The 19190-nt window shown below is 40.9% G+C and overlaps 1 protein-coding gene across 2 annotated transcripts in view; it reads left to right on the top strand.

Annotated features, from left to right (window-relative positions):
• Positions 1-14787, top strand: part of HIVEP2 (HIVEP zinc finger 2) — a 74746-nt gene extending 59959 nt beyond the window's left edge. For both annotated transcript variants that reach the window (XM_056853858.1, XM_056853859.1), the window contains 4 exons: positions 4638-4813; positions 6326-6427; positions 7447-8348; positions 13071-14787. In XM_056853858.1, the coding sequence (XP_056709836.1) occupies positions 4638-4813; positions 6326-6427; positions 7447-8348; positions 13071-13886 (1996 nt within the window). In that variant the 3' untranslated portion in view covers positions 13887-14787. The remainder of the gene's footprint in view (positions 1-4637; positions 4814-6325; positions 6428-7446; positions 8349-13070) is intronic.
• Positions 14788-19190: the final 4403 nt, after the last annotated feature.

The following is a 19190-nucleotide window of genomic DNA, read 5'->3' as shown; positions in this document are numbered from 1 at the left end:
CTTCCTTCCTTCTTTCCCTCCAGCGGCTTCTCCGGCACCCTCTGGGTCTGTGCGGGCGGAGGGGCGTGCAGTCCTATTCCACCTTTGAAGTGCCCACAAGCCATCCTCCAAACACCTTTCCATTTATCTTGATATGTAGAGAGAAAACACTAAGGAACTAGTTGCCAATCTCCAGGTACTAGCTGGAGATCTGCTATTACAGGTGATCTCCAACCAATAGAGATCAGTTCCCCTGGAAAAAATTGCCACTTTGGCAATTGGACTCTATGGCACTGAAGTCCTTCCCCAAACCCCGCCCCTCCTCAGGCGCCACCCCAAAAACCTCCCACTCATGGCGAAGAGGAACTTGGCAACCCTAGCCTCTCCCTCTGGGCCCCCTCTGGGGGTGGTATTCAGGTTAAATTGCCGCATTGGCACTCGGCGATAAATAAGTGGGTTTTTGGTTGCAGTTTGGGCACTCGGTCTCTAAAAGGTTCGCCATCACTGCCCTATGAGGAGAGGCTTAGGGAGTTGGGTTTGTTTAGTTTGGAGAAGAGAAGGTTGAGGGGAGACATGATAGCCATGTTTAAATATTTGAAGGGGTGTCATGTTGATGAGGGAACTAGCTTGTTCTCTGTTGCTCCAGAGACTAGGACACCGAGTAATAGATTTAAACTAATAGAAAAGCGATTCCACCTAAACATTAGGAAGAACTTTCTGACGGTGAGGGCTGTTCGACAGTGGAATATGCTGCATCGGAGGGTGGTGGAGTCTTTGGAGGTCTTTAAGCAGAGGCTAGATGGCCATCTGTGATTTGATTGTGGGATCCTGAATGGCGGAGGGAGGGTTGGGATCACTGGGGATGTGGGGGGAGGTAGTTGTTAATTTCCTGCATTGTGCAGGGGGTTGGACTAGATGACCCTGGTGGTCCCTTCCAACTCTATGATTCTATGATCTGCCTCCCTGTCTTCAGCTTTCTCACCTTCAATCTCCTGGCAGCCTCTCCCCAGGGAAACTATGGTCAAGTTGGGCCCAATAGTGTGGTCCTGGCTGCTGGGCTGGGCCCAGTTGCACAGTAGGGAACATGCAAGGACTTCCAGGGGGCACCTCACTTTCCCCTGTATCCCCTTCCCCACACTATTTCCTCTTCTCTTCCTCCTGACAACCCCTATACCCTCACCTTTCCCTTCATCCCTCCTTCGCACCCAACAACCAACCTACCTTTTATCTGTCCCACATCTTCAGCTTTACATTATTATTTATTTAGATTTTTAACCCACCCTCAATCCCTACTGTGTCTTTTTCCACAATGGGGATCCAAAGCAGCTTACTTCATTCTTGTCTCCTTCATTTTATTCTCACAGCAACCCTGTGAGTTAAGTTAGGCTGATAATGTGTAACTGGCCCAAAGTCACCCAGAGAACTTCTGCTGCAGAGAGGTAGCCTGGGTCTCCTAGATCCTACTCGGAAACTGTAACCACTACACCACACTGAATGAATGAAATGTGAATCCTCCTGAAATACCTACATGCAATGTGTTTTTGCATATGGGCAGCTCTAACCTATTGTCTCCATTGTTTTGTATAAATTTTAAAAAAGTAACTCTAATAATATTCTCAACACAAATTTTTTCAACTTAGGTAGTGCTGTGTTTGTTCTTACGCACTGGGTTTTTTTTAATTTCTGGGAATGAATAAACAATAAGCTGATTCTTTTTCAGAGCTACGTTGTGTTCCTCAACAGCACAAGTTTCCTTGTGGTTGTTATTCAAAGGGCATTGACACCACTGATAGGTCTCATGATTCAAATGAACTTATTTGAATAGCAAAACTTTCTCTCCCACCATTGTGACTATAAGCCTTAAGGGGATTGAACAAATACTCTTTTAGGAAAATCACCAATTCAAGAAGCCCAGCTTACTATATTATCTATTTTGCCATTCAGGAGTTTTGTTTGTTTGCTTTCATGAATGGTAAATTTACAAAATTATAAATAAAAAGCCGGTGGTGTCTTGGCCATAGTTATGTGGCTTAATTAATGGAAAATGTGCCTCTTAAACCAAGCATTTTTCAACCACTTTGTGATCAGGAAGGGCCATGATTCTCCTGTCCACAAAACCCCATTGTATCTTCAAAACATATCATCCAATGGTATAAAAAGAATGCAGAGGACATATGTCAAGGAAGGAATTGTAAAAGCAAAGAGGTTAGAGGACTTGGAGGAGATTTTATGGTAGGCTGAAAACACAACCAATCATACTGAAAGGGCCATAGCCATATAGCCATGAAAAACATAACTAACAAATGTAATCCCAGTTTTTCCTACCGACATCAGCTGAGGAAGAAATTATGGGGCCTGTGTTGGCTAATGGGGAGAGGGGGTGAAAACAGAGAAAGCAGCAGTGCCTCCGCCTTACTGGTTTCCATTTCCAAAACAACTCCCCAGTCCCTCTAATCACCTATTATCCTTTATAAGAAAAACTTAAAATACAAGTAGGACTTATTCCACAAGGAAGGATGGGTAATTAAACTAGGATGTCCAGATGTAAAATGCAGACTTAGGCAGCTCCATTAAAATTTGAAGCAACGGAGATGATAGGGTCTTTTACTTTCTCTCTCAGGCCTTCTGCAAGTCTGTCTCAAACTTTCCTGCAGCTTGGCTGCCTCTCTGTGGTGGTGGTGGTGGTGGTGGTGGTCTCTGGGGCTCTTGGTACAGCTACAGATCCCCAGAGGCTTCAACTCTGCTTTAGGCTCCTCACTAAGTGACACTCTTTTTCTGCACAGGACATTCCTCCTCAGATGGCTTCCATCTCCCTTTCTCCTCAGAAACTTTTTTTTTCCTTCAGAAATCTCTCCTCTCAGACACCCCCGATGGCTTCCTCTCAGGGACAAAATACCTTTTCCCACAAACTCCCAGAAAGGGCTAAGTCCATAGGGTTATGGGGGAGGAAACACTCCCAAACCCCCTATATACAGCAACCTAACAGTAGACTTGAGTCAAATGGTAATTTTCTGTTCCGATTCCAAATGTCCAGAAGGTAAAAAAACTGATCCCACAGGGCTTCATGGTCCCTTCTTAGCATAATAATTCCAAACGTTACCTGTGTCTGTTGCAGCAAAAGTAAAACTGGAGTCCAGTGGCACCTTAAAGATAAGCACAATTTGTAAAAAAAGAAAAGAAAAAAGGTGTAAATAGTTGGGAGTGGTTCTCAACCACACTGAGCTGATGGATTACTCTATTGATTGGGTTGTGTTTTAAACTGCCTTCTCTTTGTAACATCCCCCCGTCTTTCTATTCTTTGTACCTCTAACTATAAATATCTGTGTAGTAAATGTTGACCATGCATCTTATGAAGAGAGTTCTGACTTACAAAATCTCATGAAGGAATAAATTTTGTTTGTGTTTAAAATGCTACTGCATTCCTTATTCCAGCCAACCCTTTCACCCTCCCAGCCCCATTGCAGCTGAAAAGCTTCCTGCAAAACTTGACACAGCTGCTAAATAGGTGTTTGTGTGTGTGTGTGTGTGTGTGTGAGAGAGAGAGAGAGAGAGAGAGAGAGAGAGAGAGAGAGCAGTGCAGGGAACACTGGAAGGAAACAAATTGACTATGATTTTGTCCATATTCTCCATTAAAAACTTAATGAATAATGGCAATTCCCGACAAAATGGCCAGCGTGGAAACTATCTTAGTCTAAACTAGCAAAACAATTTTTGAGTTTTTATATGACAGAGCTGCTTGTGCCATGGGCTGCTCATTTCACATCACTCTTTTGCTTACTGAAACAATCAGTAAGCCCTGTATTCCATATCTTTTGTCAAAGAACAATTGTGAATAAGGACACATGTATTATGAAGGGAAGGGTTCTTCAAGAACCAGTCTTCCCACATTACCCTTCTTATACACAAAATGAAACAGTCTTCATAACATTGACGTAGTTAGGCAACAATCTGCCACATACTGTTGAGTCTTTGAAGGTTTGGTGCTTCCCCAAGTATGAGAAAAAATACTAAAAAGTAGCTGTCAAGGATGAGTCATACTGTCTGTTAATTTAGTGTGTGTGTGTGTTTATTTATTGAAACCTGTAAATGAGAAAAACCCTGAAAATATTATATGTCAGTTGGCAATATTTGCCTTCGTATAGACAGTGTGTGTTACTAATAGTGTATGTTTACTTTAGCTAGTCTTCGTTCTATGATTCTTCTCACAATGGTGAATAAAGTGCAAATTTGCATAAGTTTGCATTTTATTTGCTGTATGTGTTGCGTTCTGCAAGCAGAAACTATTTATCAAGTATACTATCAGGTTTCTTCTAAGATAGGAGTTATGCACAGTTCAGTATAACAGAATTGTCTTGGTGTTTGGGGGGAGACGTTTGCCATCTAAACTGCTTTAGTCAGAGATGGTGCTTATTGTTGTAGTATCTTAGCTTGTAGATTTAAAACACTTTACAATAACTTATACATGCAAAATGAAAACCAGAGAAGCAAATCTAATATTGTCCTGTCCTGCAAATGCATGCACTTTCTCTTGACTTCATTGGTGTGGCACCCACAGAATGTGATATAAGCCCTAAGACATGCACATATAGTTTTCCTCATGTATGTATGTTCTGTATTTTATGACTGGTAGTATTTTAATAAAGGCCTTCTTCCAACAGGTATAAATCCAATGAGGATTATGTGTATGTCAGAGGACGAGGACGGGGAAAGTATATTTGTGAAGAATGTGGGATTCGGTGCAAGAAGCCAAGCATGCTCAAAAAACATATCCGTACTCATACCGACGTACGGCCTTATATATGCAAGCTGTGTAATTTTGCCTTCAAAACTAAAGGTACATAGAAACTAAACAAAACTAAAGGGGTAGTCTACTCTTGGCTTTGTGCCATACATCTTTCCAATTCAAAGGAGGGTGACTTGAAAGTAAGGTGGTTTTATTTATGAAAATGAGCCTTCATGAAATGTAACTTTTCCCTTTTGTGTAAGTGATTCAAGGATTTATGTGAGATAGAGAGACTCTTTGTGAAACTTAATTAAGAAATATGGTCTTCTACCCAGCCCATCTGTCTGCAAAGGAAATGTAGTGTCATAAAAACGGCCTTGGCAAATATTACTTTTGTGCTCAAAATGTTACAGTGCTAGTATTAATTACATCAATATACAAAATGCTACAGGGATTGTACATTTGCAGTAGCACACTGCAGAAGCAGAACATTAGCTGCAGGGCAGAGAATTCCTGATCTGCTATACAGTGGGTTGGCTTCACATTTATAAATAATGCAAAAATCCACAGGCTCCAATTGGGCCACTCTATCCACAGTTACATTAATTATGTATTGAGATGTGATGGCTCACATCCATATGTACTCACATCCATATGTACTTATGGGGTGGGGGAACTTCCATTTGTTAGCTTGTGGCAATACAAATAATGATGTCCCTAGGAATTAGGACTGAACTGTTTGTTAGGAAGAGATCAATTTCTTTAGCAAATTTTTATGTCCATAACAAGTTTTAGATCATACGATTTCATACAAAATATACATACAGCCAGATCTTGATCCCAGTGGCTATTGCATCAGCTGGTGTGTGTACATGTGTGATAAATAATAGATATTGGGCCTTGCTGGTTTTGCAATGCTAAGGTGATAGCAATTGCTTTGGTGGTTCTTTTGGACAGTTTTCATGTAGAGTTTGAAAGGAGGAACATGACTGTTAGAGTTTGTGGTCTTTTGATATCATAGACCAAGTAACAACAGGTGGGAATTTGGGACCCTATATTAGAGGCCTGTTCCTGTTTGACACAGCAACATCAGAGGATAATTGTTGATCTAACCCTTATGATTTATCCTGTGGATTACTTCAAAGTTCCCAATGCTTTTTAACATCTAGAGGTGGCCACTTGATATTACTGTCTTTCAGTGTAGTGTATCAGAACTACTATTCAGGATCAGCAGGAATCTCCTTAATTGTTGTGAGCTGGATGATGGCTGACAAAGCTGTATCCTGATAAGACATAATATGTTTTAATAATTAGCCATTCCGGGGTTCACTAATAGTAATAATATTTAATAACTGTGGTCACTGTATATAAGAGACAACAGTAATTACAGTCACTAAAGCCATTGAACATTGAGCATTTCCAATGAACAGAGCTAAACATGAAAATATATATACATAATTATGTGAAAATGCTATTGCTAATTAAAATTTAATTAAATGAGTTCATTCCATCCATCTATGCAGTTTACTTGCTAACTGTCTAGGTTTGAGAGAAGAGAGAAATTATCTAGAGCTAGAAAGACATTCCATCTAACCAAGTAATTGGTTTTCCCCCTTTCCTCAGGAAATCTGACAAAACATATGAAATCTAAAGCACACATGAAAAAATGTCTGGAGCTGGGAGTATCAATGACATCAGTTGATGATGCTGAAACAGAAGAAGCAGGTATATCATCATGGGCTTCATGCATTGCTGTGTTTTTTTGCAGTATGGAAATTACTCGACACACTTCATCACTTCCTGACAAGAGCAGATATAACAAAAGAAGAGGGCCGCACCAAACCAAACAGAGACAAAAAGCAGCGATTGGTGCAAGGGAAAAATATTTCGTAATTAAATTGCCCCTACACATTTCACATATGCTTCCTCAGGGGGATCTTTCTTAACTCAAACATCCCAAGCAAGCCATTGTTTGATTTCATAGTTTCATTAAGAAAGATTCCCCTGAGAAAGTGTATGTGAAACGCGTATGGGCAGTTTAATTATTAAATATTTTCCCCTTGCACAAAGAGCAGATATAAAGGGGGGTTTTTACAAAGAAGTTTTTCTTCTGATACCACCAAGTATTGTGAAAATATTCTTGACAGGCTTGCTGAATGCTTTGGTTTCTTTTCTCAGAAAAATGCCCCCACCCCTGCCTACCAATTCTTCAGGAAGCTCAGATCTGTTAGATTTGATGCTCTGAGAGTACCTGATACAGACTAAGTAAAGATACATTCCCAAACAGTGTGAGAATGAAGAAGAAGAGTTGGTTTTTATATGCCGACTCTCTACCACTTATGGGAGACTCAAACCGGCTTACAATCACCTTCCCTTCCCCTCCCCACAACAGACACCATGTGAAGTAGGTGGGGCTGAGAGAGCTCTTAATAGAACTGTAACTTGCCCAAGGCCACCCAGCTGGCTTTGTGTGTAGGAGTGGGGGAACAAATCCAGTTCACCAGGTTAGCCTCCGCTGCTCATGTGGAGGAGTGTCTGCAGATCAGTGTACCAGTTTCAACAGGACTACAGGCTGCTTTATGCATGGTTGATTTCCTACAAATATAACATTAAAGGGGCCTGATTTTGTAGCCGCTCCAGTGAGAACTGTAGGCAAAACCAGCAGCTTTGAGTGTGAAAGACTATGATCAAGGTCAAATATATGTCCATGCATATGCCCTGTTAATTTGTCAAATTTGTTGCAGAAAACATGGAAGACACACACCAAGAAGCCGAGAAGAGTAATATGACTGGCACATCAACTGAACACCAGTTCTCTGATGCTGAAGAATCAGATGGCGAAGATGGAGAGGATAATGATGATGATGATGAAGATGAGGATGATTTTGATGACATGCTTGGAGATTCAACACCCAAAACAAGATCACGAAGCACTAGCCCTCAGCCCCCTAGATTCTCTTCTCTTACTGTGAATGCTGCTACAGCATCTTATGGGGGTTCACCTGACAGTTCAGTAGGACATTCCTCCTTAATAAGTTATTTGGTCACTTTACCTAGCATTCAGGTTACTCAGCTCCTAACGTCAAGTGACTCTTGTGATGATTCACAGATGACAGAATATCAGAGGTTTTTCCAGAACAAAAGTACAGATTCAGAACCCGACAAAGACAGGCTGGACATACCTAGTTGCATAGATGAAGACTACATGGTTTCTTTAGAGTCCAACTCATCTCCTAGGGATTTCTCATCTTCCAGCAGACAGTCCTCACCAGGGTATGATTCTTCACCCTACAGAGATAATTCACCAAAGAGGTATTTGATGCCCAAAGGGGATTTTTCACCTAGAAGACATTTATCACCAAGGAGAGAGATTTCACCCATCAGGCACCTTTCACCAAGGAAGGAAGCTGTATTGAGGAGAGAGTTATCACCACGGAGAGATGTTTCACCAAGACGTCATCTGTCTCCAAGGAGAGCTATGTCACCTGGAAAAGACACATCCTCTCGAAGAGACCTGTCTCCGCGAAGAGAAAGAAGGTATATGGCCTCAGTTAGAGCAACATCACCCCGAAGAGGCTTGTACCATAACCCAACCTTGCCCATGGGCCAGTATTTGCAGTCCGAGTCAGTTCCATTAGGACAGTCAGTAAGTTGAAATGATTGTTTAATTTATTTATTATTAACTACTACTCACATGATTTTATGTTTAAATTGCACTGTACAAGGCAGATGATTAAGTCTAGAAATGTGAATGAACTGATTTCATGAGCAAACAAAAGTGAACACATGAAGCTGCCTTATACTGAATCAGACCCTTGGCCCATCAAAGTCAGTATTGTCTACTCAGACCGGCAGCGGCTCTCCAGGGTCTCAGGCAGGGGTCTTTCACATCACCTATTTGCCTAGTCCCTTTAACTGGAGATGCCGGGGATTGAACCTGGGACTTTCTGCATGCCAAGCAGATGCTCTACCACTGAACCACAGCCCCTCCAAGTAGCAAGCCACAGATGTTCTTATTTTAAATAATATATAATGTTGCACGTAATTTATCCCACAGTGTTTTGAACCAGAAAGCTTTTCAATCACAGGATATAATTTAATGCTCTCTGTAAGGTGCAGTTCGTAGACGTTTGAATGTTAATTGAAGAAGACAACACACTGATTTTTGTAGTTCATTGGTAATGCATTGTTTGTTTCTGGTCTGTGTGTGTAAAGTGCCGTCAAGTCGCAGCCGACTTATGGCGACCCCTTTTTGGGGTTTTCATGGCAAGAGACTAACAGAGGTGGTTTGCCAGTGCCTTCCTCTGCACAGCAACCCTGGTATTCCTTGGTGGTCTCCCATCCAAATACTAACCAGGGCTGACCCTGCTTAGCTTCTGAGATCTGACGAGATCAGGCTAGCCTGGGCCATCCAGGTCAGGGTTGTTTCTGGTCTAGATCCAGGATATATTAGCCTGACTCCAAAGTAGCACAGGAGGAGCTTACTGATGGAATGGGAACTTTTCTGTCTTTCCACTGAAACTCTGTTCCTGTCCCTCTCAAAATGCTGCCCTCAGGAACAGTGCTGGGTAGGATGTATAGGTCTGTCATGGGAATGGAGAATTGGTGAAAATTGCTCCCCTCCCCTAGCTGGCAGCAGTGTCCATCCACCAGCAGAAAACAAAGTTCAGATTCAAGCCACAGATTTTAGCCATGAAATATTCTTATTGGCTCATTATTTCATTGTTTATCATGCAGAAACATATCATGTTGAAACATACACACCTCTTTCCGTTTGCTCAAAGGAGGAAATTATATACAAGAGATGGAGTCATTCAAGAGAAGTCTTTTCACTTGAGGTTTGGGGGAGCGGGAATCCCATCAGCTGGGACCAGAATACTCTGATTGCTAAATTAGGGTCAACATATTCTCTTTGTGTGACAGAAAAAAAATTGTTTCCTCACTTTTTCTTTTTCCTGAGAACACTGAAGGCAATTATGTTTATTCTGGTGGGAGTGCTCAAATGCACCAGGAAGCCAATTCAGAAGTTTAGAAATTGCTACTCTTGTGCATCCAAATTCAGTTCTTTCCATCCACAGGGAGCAATCCTGATTGTAGTGAAGGAAACAGAGAAATGAGAGAAGAGCAGCTGTACTTATCAGTAATAGTAGGGGCTTGTAGTGTTTATATCATGATTTGCTCTGGGTGAGGCCTAGTTCTCACAAATAGTGGATGCAAAGGTAAACCTGTCTCTGAATGGTACCACTTCAGCATGTGAATGGGGGCTCACATGACTGAGTGCTCCATACAATTAAAAAAAATTCTACACACATAAAATCAGAATGTTTGGAAGAAGATTGACTAGAACCTTTCTCTCTGGCACGCCAGTATATAGATTTATTAAAATACTGGGATATTCCAGTAGTGAAGACACCATCTGCAGTCTGGACTTTCCAGATCTCAGCTCCTGCTTGTAAGAACAAGTTGTGTTGATGTGAGCAGTGCTTCCAGGAAAAAATATACAGTACAGGTCATTTTTCTTTGACCCTGACTGTAATTTCATGTCATATAGAATTTCTCCATTTTAATGCTGCACTGCCCTATCATCTTTGAAAAATCGAGTAGCAGCGCTGCAAGAAGGGATACCCTGGGCACTATAGAGCATTTTATATTGATGGCACCTTTACATGATTGTAAAATACCTGAGTCCTTAACTTCATGATTGCTATCCTGAACAACCAAGCCAGAATAGATGGCAGAATACCAGGATACTGTAACTACAGGCCTTTACTTGTTCTTTTCTGCCAGAGGCCTAGGATGTGCTAAATTCTCGGTACTAGAAATTATTTGTGTTAAAATACTGAAGCTGATCACCATGTTGGCATTTGGGGTGGGGGGGATAACAGTCCTTTAACCTCCTACACACTTTGATGGGCTTAGAAGAATGTGTTACTGCTTAAGGTGGCTTGCTTATTATATTAGTGTTATAGGGAATTAATTGTAGTTGATGCCTGGACTAAGCACTTCAAAAGTATATACATGTGGCAAGTAAATAAAAATATTGTAAAATATGGCTATGGCTCAGCAGGAGAGGCCTTTGGTTTGCCTGCAGAAGGTCCCAAGTTCAATCCCAGCATCTCTAGTTAAAAGGACAAGGCACTGTGTAATGTGAAAGACCCTGAGACCCTGGAGAGCCACTGCCAGTCTAAGTAGATAATATTGACCTTGATAGACCAATAGTCTGATTCAGTATATGGCAGCTTCATCGGGGTTCACTTATCATTTTCTCCTGTGAAATGTTGCTAAAATGTTTTGTATTGCTGACCCCCAAATAGTCTTTTACCTCCTTTGCTTTTTGAGAATATGCCCTAGGGTATTTTGATCAGCCTGTATAAATCCTTTTATAATTTCCTGGCAAACCAATAACATGTTCCTCATTTTAAATTATAGGATGCAGTTAAAATTGTAGTTTAGGGATATAATTTATTTTAACTGCAGAGATCCTTTCCAGCTAAGAAATCTTCAGATTTATCAGTTTTCTCCTTCTGATATTAATGAATGTGTTTGTATGATTTGCCTCAGAAATATCTCTAAATGATTTTCTTTTTCACTTCCTCTTATGATAATTGGACTGTTATTTCCTGTTTATCATCCACATTCAATCCCAGTAATTCTGATTTATTCATTTGATCACCTACTAATTTTATTTTCAGTGTTTTCCTACGTAATAATTATACTTCTAGAAAGCTGGTCATCCACCCATTTGTAGGCTGATCATTTCTAATATAGGTGGATAAGAACAATCCTAAGCGGGTCTTCTCAGATTCCTACACAGGTCTATGTAGTGATGCTTAGGATGGGAGACCACCAAGGAATACCAGGGTTGCTGTGCAGAGGAAGGCACTGGCAAACCACCTCTGTTCGTCTCTTGCCATGAAAACCCCAAAAGGGGTCGCCATAAGTTGGCTGCGACTTGACGGCACTTCACACACACACACACACACAGTCACAAGAACGTGTTTTTAGGAGTTCTACAGTTATGGCAAACAGAAGTGTTGACAACAGAAAACCCTGCCATGCCTTTCAAAATTCCTTTGATAACTTCCTCTTAAGCATAATATTGTGTCAAACTAAATTACATTAACATAGTTCCATACCGGTCCAGATTTTCCTGTCACTTATATCTGATAATGAATTCTCAACTCTATAAAATACTTTTCCTGCCCCAGCAAAGCACAGGGCTGCAGCTATATTGTTTAATTTGCTAATGTTTGATGTCTATTACCTGTCTCATATTATTTGACAATTTGTTCCATTTCAGTACATTCTGTCTGAGCCGTACTACAGGTTGAGTATCGCTTATCCAGACTGCTTGGGACCAGAAGTGGTCCGTATTTTGGATCTTTTCGTATTTTGGAATTTTTGCATATACATAATGAGATATCTTGGAAATGGGAGCCAAGTCTAAACGTGAAATTCATTTATGTTTTTATATATACTTTCAACACATAGCCTGAATGTAATTTTAAACAATATTTTAAATAATGTTGTGTACATTGAACCATGAACCATCAGTGGTGGTGCTGAGGGCCTGTGAATAATACCTGCATGCTGGCTCAAAACGTCTGTTTTTTGGATGAGTCCAGATATTAGATGTCTGGATAAGGGACACTCAGCCTGTACAAGATTTAGATAGCTAGCTGTTCAGTCTGTTGACTAGAATGTTTACTAGCATTTTATAGCTCTAATGTTAATAGTCAGGTCTGTGTGACTTGATTTTATCATTTTTCTGAACTACAGATATTTTAGCATCTGTCCAAGAATCCTGGTTTTCTACTACATTATTATATTACTATACTAGTAGCTTGGTGCCTTCCCTTTTATTATATCCAAATTTCACATGATATTTTCTGTCTACTTGTAAGGAATTTCATAATCCCCAAGTTTTTGTTGGAAAAGTTAATTTACTCAACCACCACCACCACCACCAAATCCCCTTGAGGTTTTCCAGTTTGTAGAGTTCTTTATAAATCTCTCTAATTATGTTGAGATAATTGTGCATTCATACTAGCTATTAGGCTGCTCCTTAGCTTAACAAATGGAATTACATCTTAGGGGTTCTTTGCTAACATAACAGCTAGCAGGTTTTTCTTCTTGTTCAAAATATTTCTGTCTGACGAAAGCTTATCATTTTTCAACCCTTGAGAAAGCTGTAACTTATGTGAGCCGTGTGTCCATCTTGGAAATGTGTGTTTGTTTTGTTAATTAATACCAATGGCGAAGTACTCACCAGAGCAAAGTGGGGGCAACTGTGCCAGTGGCTTTGGTACTACTGTGATGCTACTGCTTATTTGTTTGTTTGTTTATTACTTCCTTTCTCTATTTGCAGAATTCAAGGCCAGGTTTGTTCCAGACCCCTTATTTCAACATATCTGGAGAAAAAGGAGTTCTGGAGCATCATGGGCCTAACATGTTTCCTGAGGGTCCTAATGACTACGTCTTCAGCCATCTTCCACTACACTCCCAGCAGCAGCTTCGTGCACCCATCCCCATGATGCCTATTGGGGGCATTCAAATGGTCCATTCAATACCTGCAGCCTTATCAGGTTTCCATCCTCCACCTGTGTTTCCCCTCCAAAAAGAGGGCTCTGGTGAGAAGAAAAGGGCAGCTTCACAAACCATAACAAAAGAATCGTGTATCATTTCTAAGCACCTTGAGAAACGTACGTATCCTCATACTTTGCATACGGTAGTTCAAGCCAGTGCATCACCGTCTCCATTGCTGTTGATGAAAAAGAGCACTTCAGAAGAAGGTGGTGTTGAGAGGGAGCAGGAGGAAAACATACAGACTTGTACAAAAGCCATAGCCTCTCTCCGAATTGCCGCAGAGGAAGTTCAGCATGGGACAGAGCCGTCACAAAGGGATTCTGAGCCCCCTCAGAAACTCCTGGAAAGTGCACATTTTAGCATGGAACACTTTAGTGGCTCTGAGCCAGGCCAGGTCTGTGCCTCAGCCACCAACCCGGACTTGCACAGTGGTGAAAAGGAACGTTTTGGTACATCACAGACTGCATTATCTCATTCCACCTTTTACAGCAAAAGCAGTGTGGATGTCAGACAGTTAGGCTACCCTAGTAGGAAAGATTCCCCGTCAGATACCCTGGAAAGAAAAGACCTGCCCTCTGAAAGAAGTAAGCCACAGTGATCTGAAGTGTGAGGAGACTTTGATACGTGCATTTACCTCCCCTCCACAAGTACACCATTTCCCCCCCCCCAGTGGTAGAAGGAAGTACTCAACTTTATAGCATGCCGGTTCTAAGTTACAGTAGTTTGCTATTATATATACTTTTGTTATATCAAAAGAATTGGGTAAAACTACGAGTCATCATGAGCCTGACCAAAATGAAATTTCAAAATTCTTATTGGGTCTGGTACTTTTAACCTGTACAGATGTTTGTGCCTTTTTCTTTACTTTTGCTTATATTCTTATAAGCAGTTTTTTTAGCAGTAATTTGTACATATTTTAGAATTTGTGTATCTGCTTTGTAATAAATGTAATTTCTTTTCTTTTTGGGGGGACATTTTGACCGAAATGATGTAAAGAAAAAAATAGGAAAAAAAATAGAAAAAAAGCATCGATATATATGTGAGGTTGCACTAAAATATTTTTATATGATTAAAACTGAACAGCTTTTATGTACAGCTCTGATTCTGTAATACTAATATTTATTTACTTTGTTTCATAAATTGTACATTTTTTCTTAATGTTGTGGATTGCTTTTCTATGTGAAGCATGGGATTTACTGTTGCATTATTAGAACAAAAATGTATATTGTAAACAAGATATTTAAACTAGAGTATCTTATCTTATTCTGCACTTATGCATTAGTTAAAAATAAGATAAAAGGATGTATCAGTCCGTTCTTAACTCTTGTAATTTTTTTTGTCTCTTGTTTGCTGGATCAACTATAACTTAACAGTGCTGATTGTGATTTTAAAAAGATAGTACCGTCAAGCATTAAAGTAAAACCATGTGCTATTGTGAGTTTTTTCAAAGCTTTATAAAACAGTTATAAATATATTAAAAGTATTTGGTCTTATGTGAACATGTTGCTCTATATGCTCCTTAAGAAAAAAAAAGGGAAAACATTCCACCCCATGTAAATATATGCAAATGGCAAAACTGGTGCAATTTCTTGTAGATGATTTGGACACTTAGGGGGCTTCATCCTGTTTCGAGTAAAGTCAGGAGAGACTGTGAATTTGACTTGAAAGGAAGCAGGATCGGGTGAGGGTTCACCACATATCTATATTTTAAAAGAAGGGATGGAACTCTGGCTCCCTTGGCCTTGACTGCAGTGGAATCAGAATTTCACCTCAGGTGAGAAAGTGTTTTTGAACTGAATCTTCATTATCGGCTGGCCCGGTGGCATTTGGCTGTCAGTGCTGGACACTGTGTGCAGGAGACAGAGCTGAAGGATTGATCGGGGGGGGGGGGGTCTGCATATTGGTTGATGACAAGGAGCTGAGTCATACTGTCAGTATCTCACTTCTGGGGCCTTTAGGGTGGGTTATGGGAAGGGGATTTAAGATGGATACTTTCTCCCAGCTATCTCTGAACACCAAGGCAACAAGCAGGCATTTTGGGAAATGTTCTAAATCATATCTACATTTTTATATGTAGGAAAAGGTCAGTGGACAAATAGTTGTATCAGTCAAGATTTAGGGCATTTACAGCATTTAATTGTCACAGGACGAGACTGGGAGGAACCATTGCTTATATATTTGAAGTCATGATGGAATGCCACTAAAAATACACACACACAAACATAAACAGAAATCTGGGTTATTTTCTGTGCTATAGTGGATTATAATTCTGTGAAAACACGTTTGTATATTGAATTGCAATACATTTAAGGAGTGTTCTTTAAGAAAGAAATAAATATACAGTTACATTACATATCTAGTGTCTAGTTTTGATGTGGTGTTTAATTTTTTTTTTCCAAGCTAGCAATGAAGCTTTCTTTGGCTACAACCTTATCAGTGTATACTTTACTTGTGAGTACGCCCCACTGAACTCTGTGGTGTTTACTTCTGCGTAAAGACTTACAGGATTGGGCTGCACATTGCAGAATAATGTATTAAGTGATACTACCTTGGTGTGGCATGAACATGCATGCAGCATGCTTTGTTTTGCATGAAATAAAAGGGGGGAAAGCACTTCGCGCTTTGGCTGCTGGCCATTCGCCAAGCAATCAATTGAATTTCTTTTTACCAAAATATTTTCTATCCATTGACCTGTATTTAATGTGGGAAAACCATACAATCATCTGGTCTGCACCACCTATAAACAAAGTTCATCTGCAAGGCTTCTATGCAGTCCCACACTGGGACTGCGCAGGCCAGCCACGGATAAGATTTGTCAGCTTTTAGCAAAATCTAAGAGAGTGCTCCCCCTCCCCTTGGGGCATGCAATTCTCCCGCCCATCGGTCACATGACCCAAGGGGGATGACTTCCGCTAGGGCAGCTGAGCGAAGCACTTGTTTCCCCGGGGGCTCCCAGAGGGGGAACCAAGAAACGTCTTAAATAGGGGTGTCAATGCGCCCCTCCCAATTCCTAAATAGTGGAACGGGTATCAGGAAATCTGCAGCCGATGAAGAGCGGTTTGACTCCTGAACTCTCTTGAGTTTTACGACCTCGGAGATTCAGTAGCAATCCCGCCAGCTTGAGGAGTAATAAATCGCCGAAGACGTCTCTTTGGAATTTAAGCTTCGCTCTCCCCTATCTATTACCATCTAGCAACTATACAGAAGCAAGAATACCTACTCTCCTAAAATCTGAGTAAGTTTAAAAGAACTCCTTTGTTTTACCTGGATTTGGAAGTCCCAGGAGACTGCTAAATACATCAGTTGAATCCGTATCTCCCCACTCAATGTTTAAATGACTTTTTAAAAACAAGAAAAGATCTGATAACCCGGCAGGGATTTTATCAATTTGATCAGTGGGAAGACATAACAACTAAGATTTTTGAAAGACGCTTCAGTTGCCAATCAGGAATTACTACGTATAAAGGGGAGGGAGGAGTGGAAACCCCCCCACCCCGAAGAGTAGTCTTTCTAACTAAACAAGCGTTCCTGCCACGTCCCTCCCGGAAACAATCTATCATCGTGAGAAAGTCAGAGAACTTGGAATCGGAAGTGTGGTATCTGTGTGTAACTGGCAAATATTTCCCAAGTTCCTGACCACGAAGAAGACGGAAGGTCTATGACTTTGATTCCTGCAGCACCTCCTTGTTTTACTACACTGGAATTTGCCTGGATCTTATTAACTGAGTTTCAATAGAAATTTTCAGAAGTAGTAACCATGGAACATCTGATTACAAAGATGGAATAACTCTCTGCTTTGATAAACACTTCATTCCAATGTATTAATAAAAAACTGGACATTATCTCAGATGAACTTAAAGACATAAAAACCCAAATTATCACAATGAGATCAGAGGAGATACTAGAGGGCCCTCTAGCTGATAAGAGAGATGAAGAACAGAAGAACCCTGCAAAGGAAACGAAGGATTACAATAACCAATCTGCAATAGCTCATTTGACAACAATGGATTTGAATGTGAGTGATTTTGATTTCTGTCCCCTTAATCTGCTTGATGAACTTTTCAACACCTGTTTGGAGAACTTAATGAGCAGAAAAAACTGGGGCTGTCAGGATCTTTTTCTTTGAATTTGGGATGGAAGATATTGCAACATGGATTTACTATGGAAATTATCTATCTGCAGAAGAGACTTTACCACCAATCTCCAAGGATGCCCTTCGACGATTACTGCTACTGTGGGAAAGAAAGAAATGCTGGAAATTCCGGATAAAGGGACTAATTTAAAAGAGTCTAGTGTCTCTTCTGGCTAAGATCGAAAAGGAACTGGTTAAAAGGATTTGTTATAATGGAAATAGAATTATATATGATATCAATTTACTAGAAAAACAATATGTATTAAATGAGTGTTAGGGAGAAATGGAGGACTTACAAAATAATTAATTTTCAATGGAAATAATCAAATGCTCTTTATTATACTAATCCATTTATTATTAGTGAGATTTACTATTTCTTTTCTTCTTTCTTTTATTCTTATTTCCTTTTTTCTTTTCTCTTTCCTTTATATGATATTAACTATTAATTTTTTTCTTGAAAAATATAAATGTCAAAGAGATCAATAAATATTAACAATAGTATTAGGGTTAGAATTTTGTGCAAAGGAGATTACTAATTCATCACAAAATGAAGGGAGGTGTAGGGGAAGTCAACAATTTTTTTATTATATATAATTTTTTTAACATTGTTACCTATTTGTTTTTACTTTTTACTGATTATGTCATTGTTAAACTATGTGATTAATAATTGTGGGAAAATAAAAAAATTATTTTTTAAAAAAACATGACCCAAGGGGGAGGGAGCACTCTTCCCTCCAGTTCTCTTTCTCCCGCCACAGAGAGAGAACGTGTTAGCTTCCTCTCTAGCGATGGAGTCCAAGAATGCTCCACTTTTCAAGAAATGTACCTCTTGTGGTACCAAAATGGCGAAGACTGATCCTCATGTCGAATGCCTCCTTTGTCTGGGGGAAGGCCATATTTCTGCAACTTGTAAAAGTTGCTCCAAACTTACCAACAAGGCCCTGAGGGTTCGGTTGACCCGCCTGCTCTCTCATCTCTACAAGGAGTCTCTTCATCCGCGAGGCCAATCTGCTGAGCCTGGTCCTTCGACCGGTAAGCCCCAATCCGAAAAGGGGCCCTCCACAAAAAAAATCCAAGCGGGGTGGTCCTTTTAAGAAGCCCTTGTCAGTTATTATTCGACCGGCAAAATTTACCGCTCCGGATTTGCAAGATGGCCGTGGCAGCGGCTCTTCTCGCCATGCGTCCCGCTCCAGGTCACCCTGGCACTGATCATCCTCACGCTTTCCGAAGTCTCTTCGACGCCGATCGTCCTCGACATCTCCTCAATGCCGATCTCAAGCCAAGTCAACTTATCCATTGGCGTCGCTCGCCTCCGATGTAGCTGCCCGGCAGCCAATTACTATTGAGGATTTGCCTCCTCATTCCCTTGGTTCCGTGTCCGAGCAGGGCCCAGGAAGGGTCAGCTAAGTTTAAGCAGCACCTCCTTCATCTGTACAAGGATGTGCCTCCGGTGCCTACCAAGACCCTGTGTCTTGACGATAAAGGGCCTACGGCAGAACCTGCAGAGCTCCAGGATGGAGCCGTTCAGCCACCTCCTCCTCTGGGCACACAACAGGACTCTCGACAGTCAGTCAAAAAGACCCAAGTGGAGTCGCCGAAAGGTTCATCTCACCTCGAGCCTGGCCAACAGCCTCGATGTCGTTCGAATTCTCGACGCCACTCTCGAAGTACGGCTTCATCCCGATCCGGTCGACGTCGATCTACTTCGTGCCATCATCGCCCTACCCATTGGAGCCAATCCTCCTCTCCTCGATGCTGATCTGTCCGTCG

The sequence above is a fragment of the Euleptes europaea genome, chromosome 7 (genome assembly GCF_029931775.1).
Source record: "Euleptes europaea isolate rEulEur1 chromosome 7, rEulEur1.hap1, whole genome shotgun sequence".
In the NCBI taxonomy this organism is placed as follows: domain Eukaryota; kingdom Metazoa; phylum Chordata; class Lepidosauria; order Squamata; family Sphaerodactylidae; genus Euleptes; species Euleptes europaea.
This window is presented reverse-complemented; position numbering and strand designations above follow the sequence as displayed.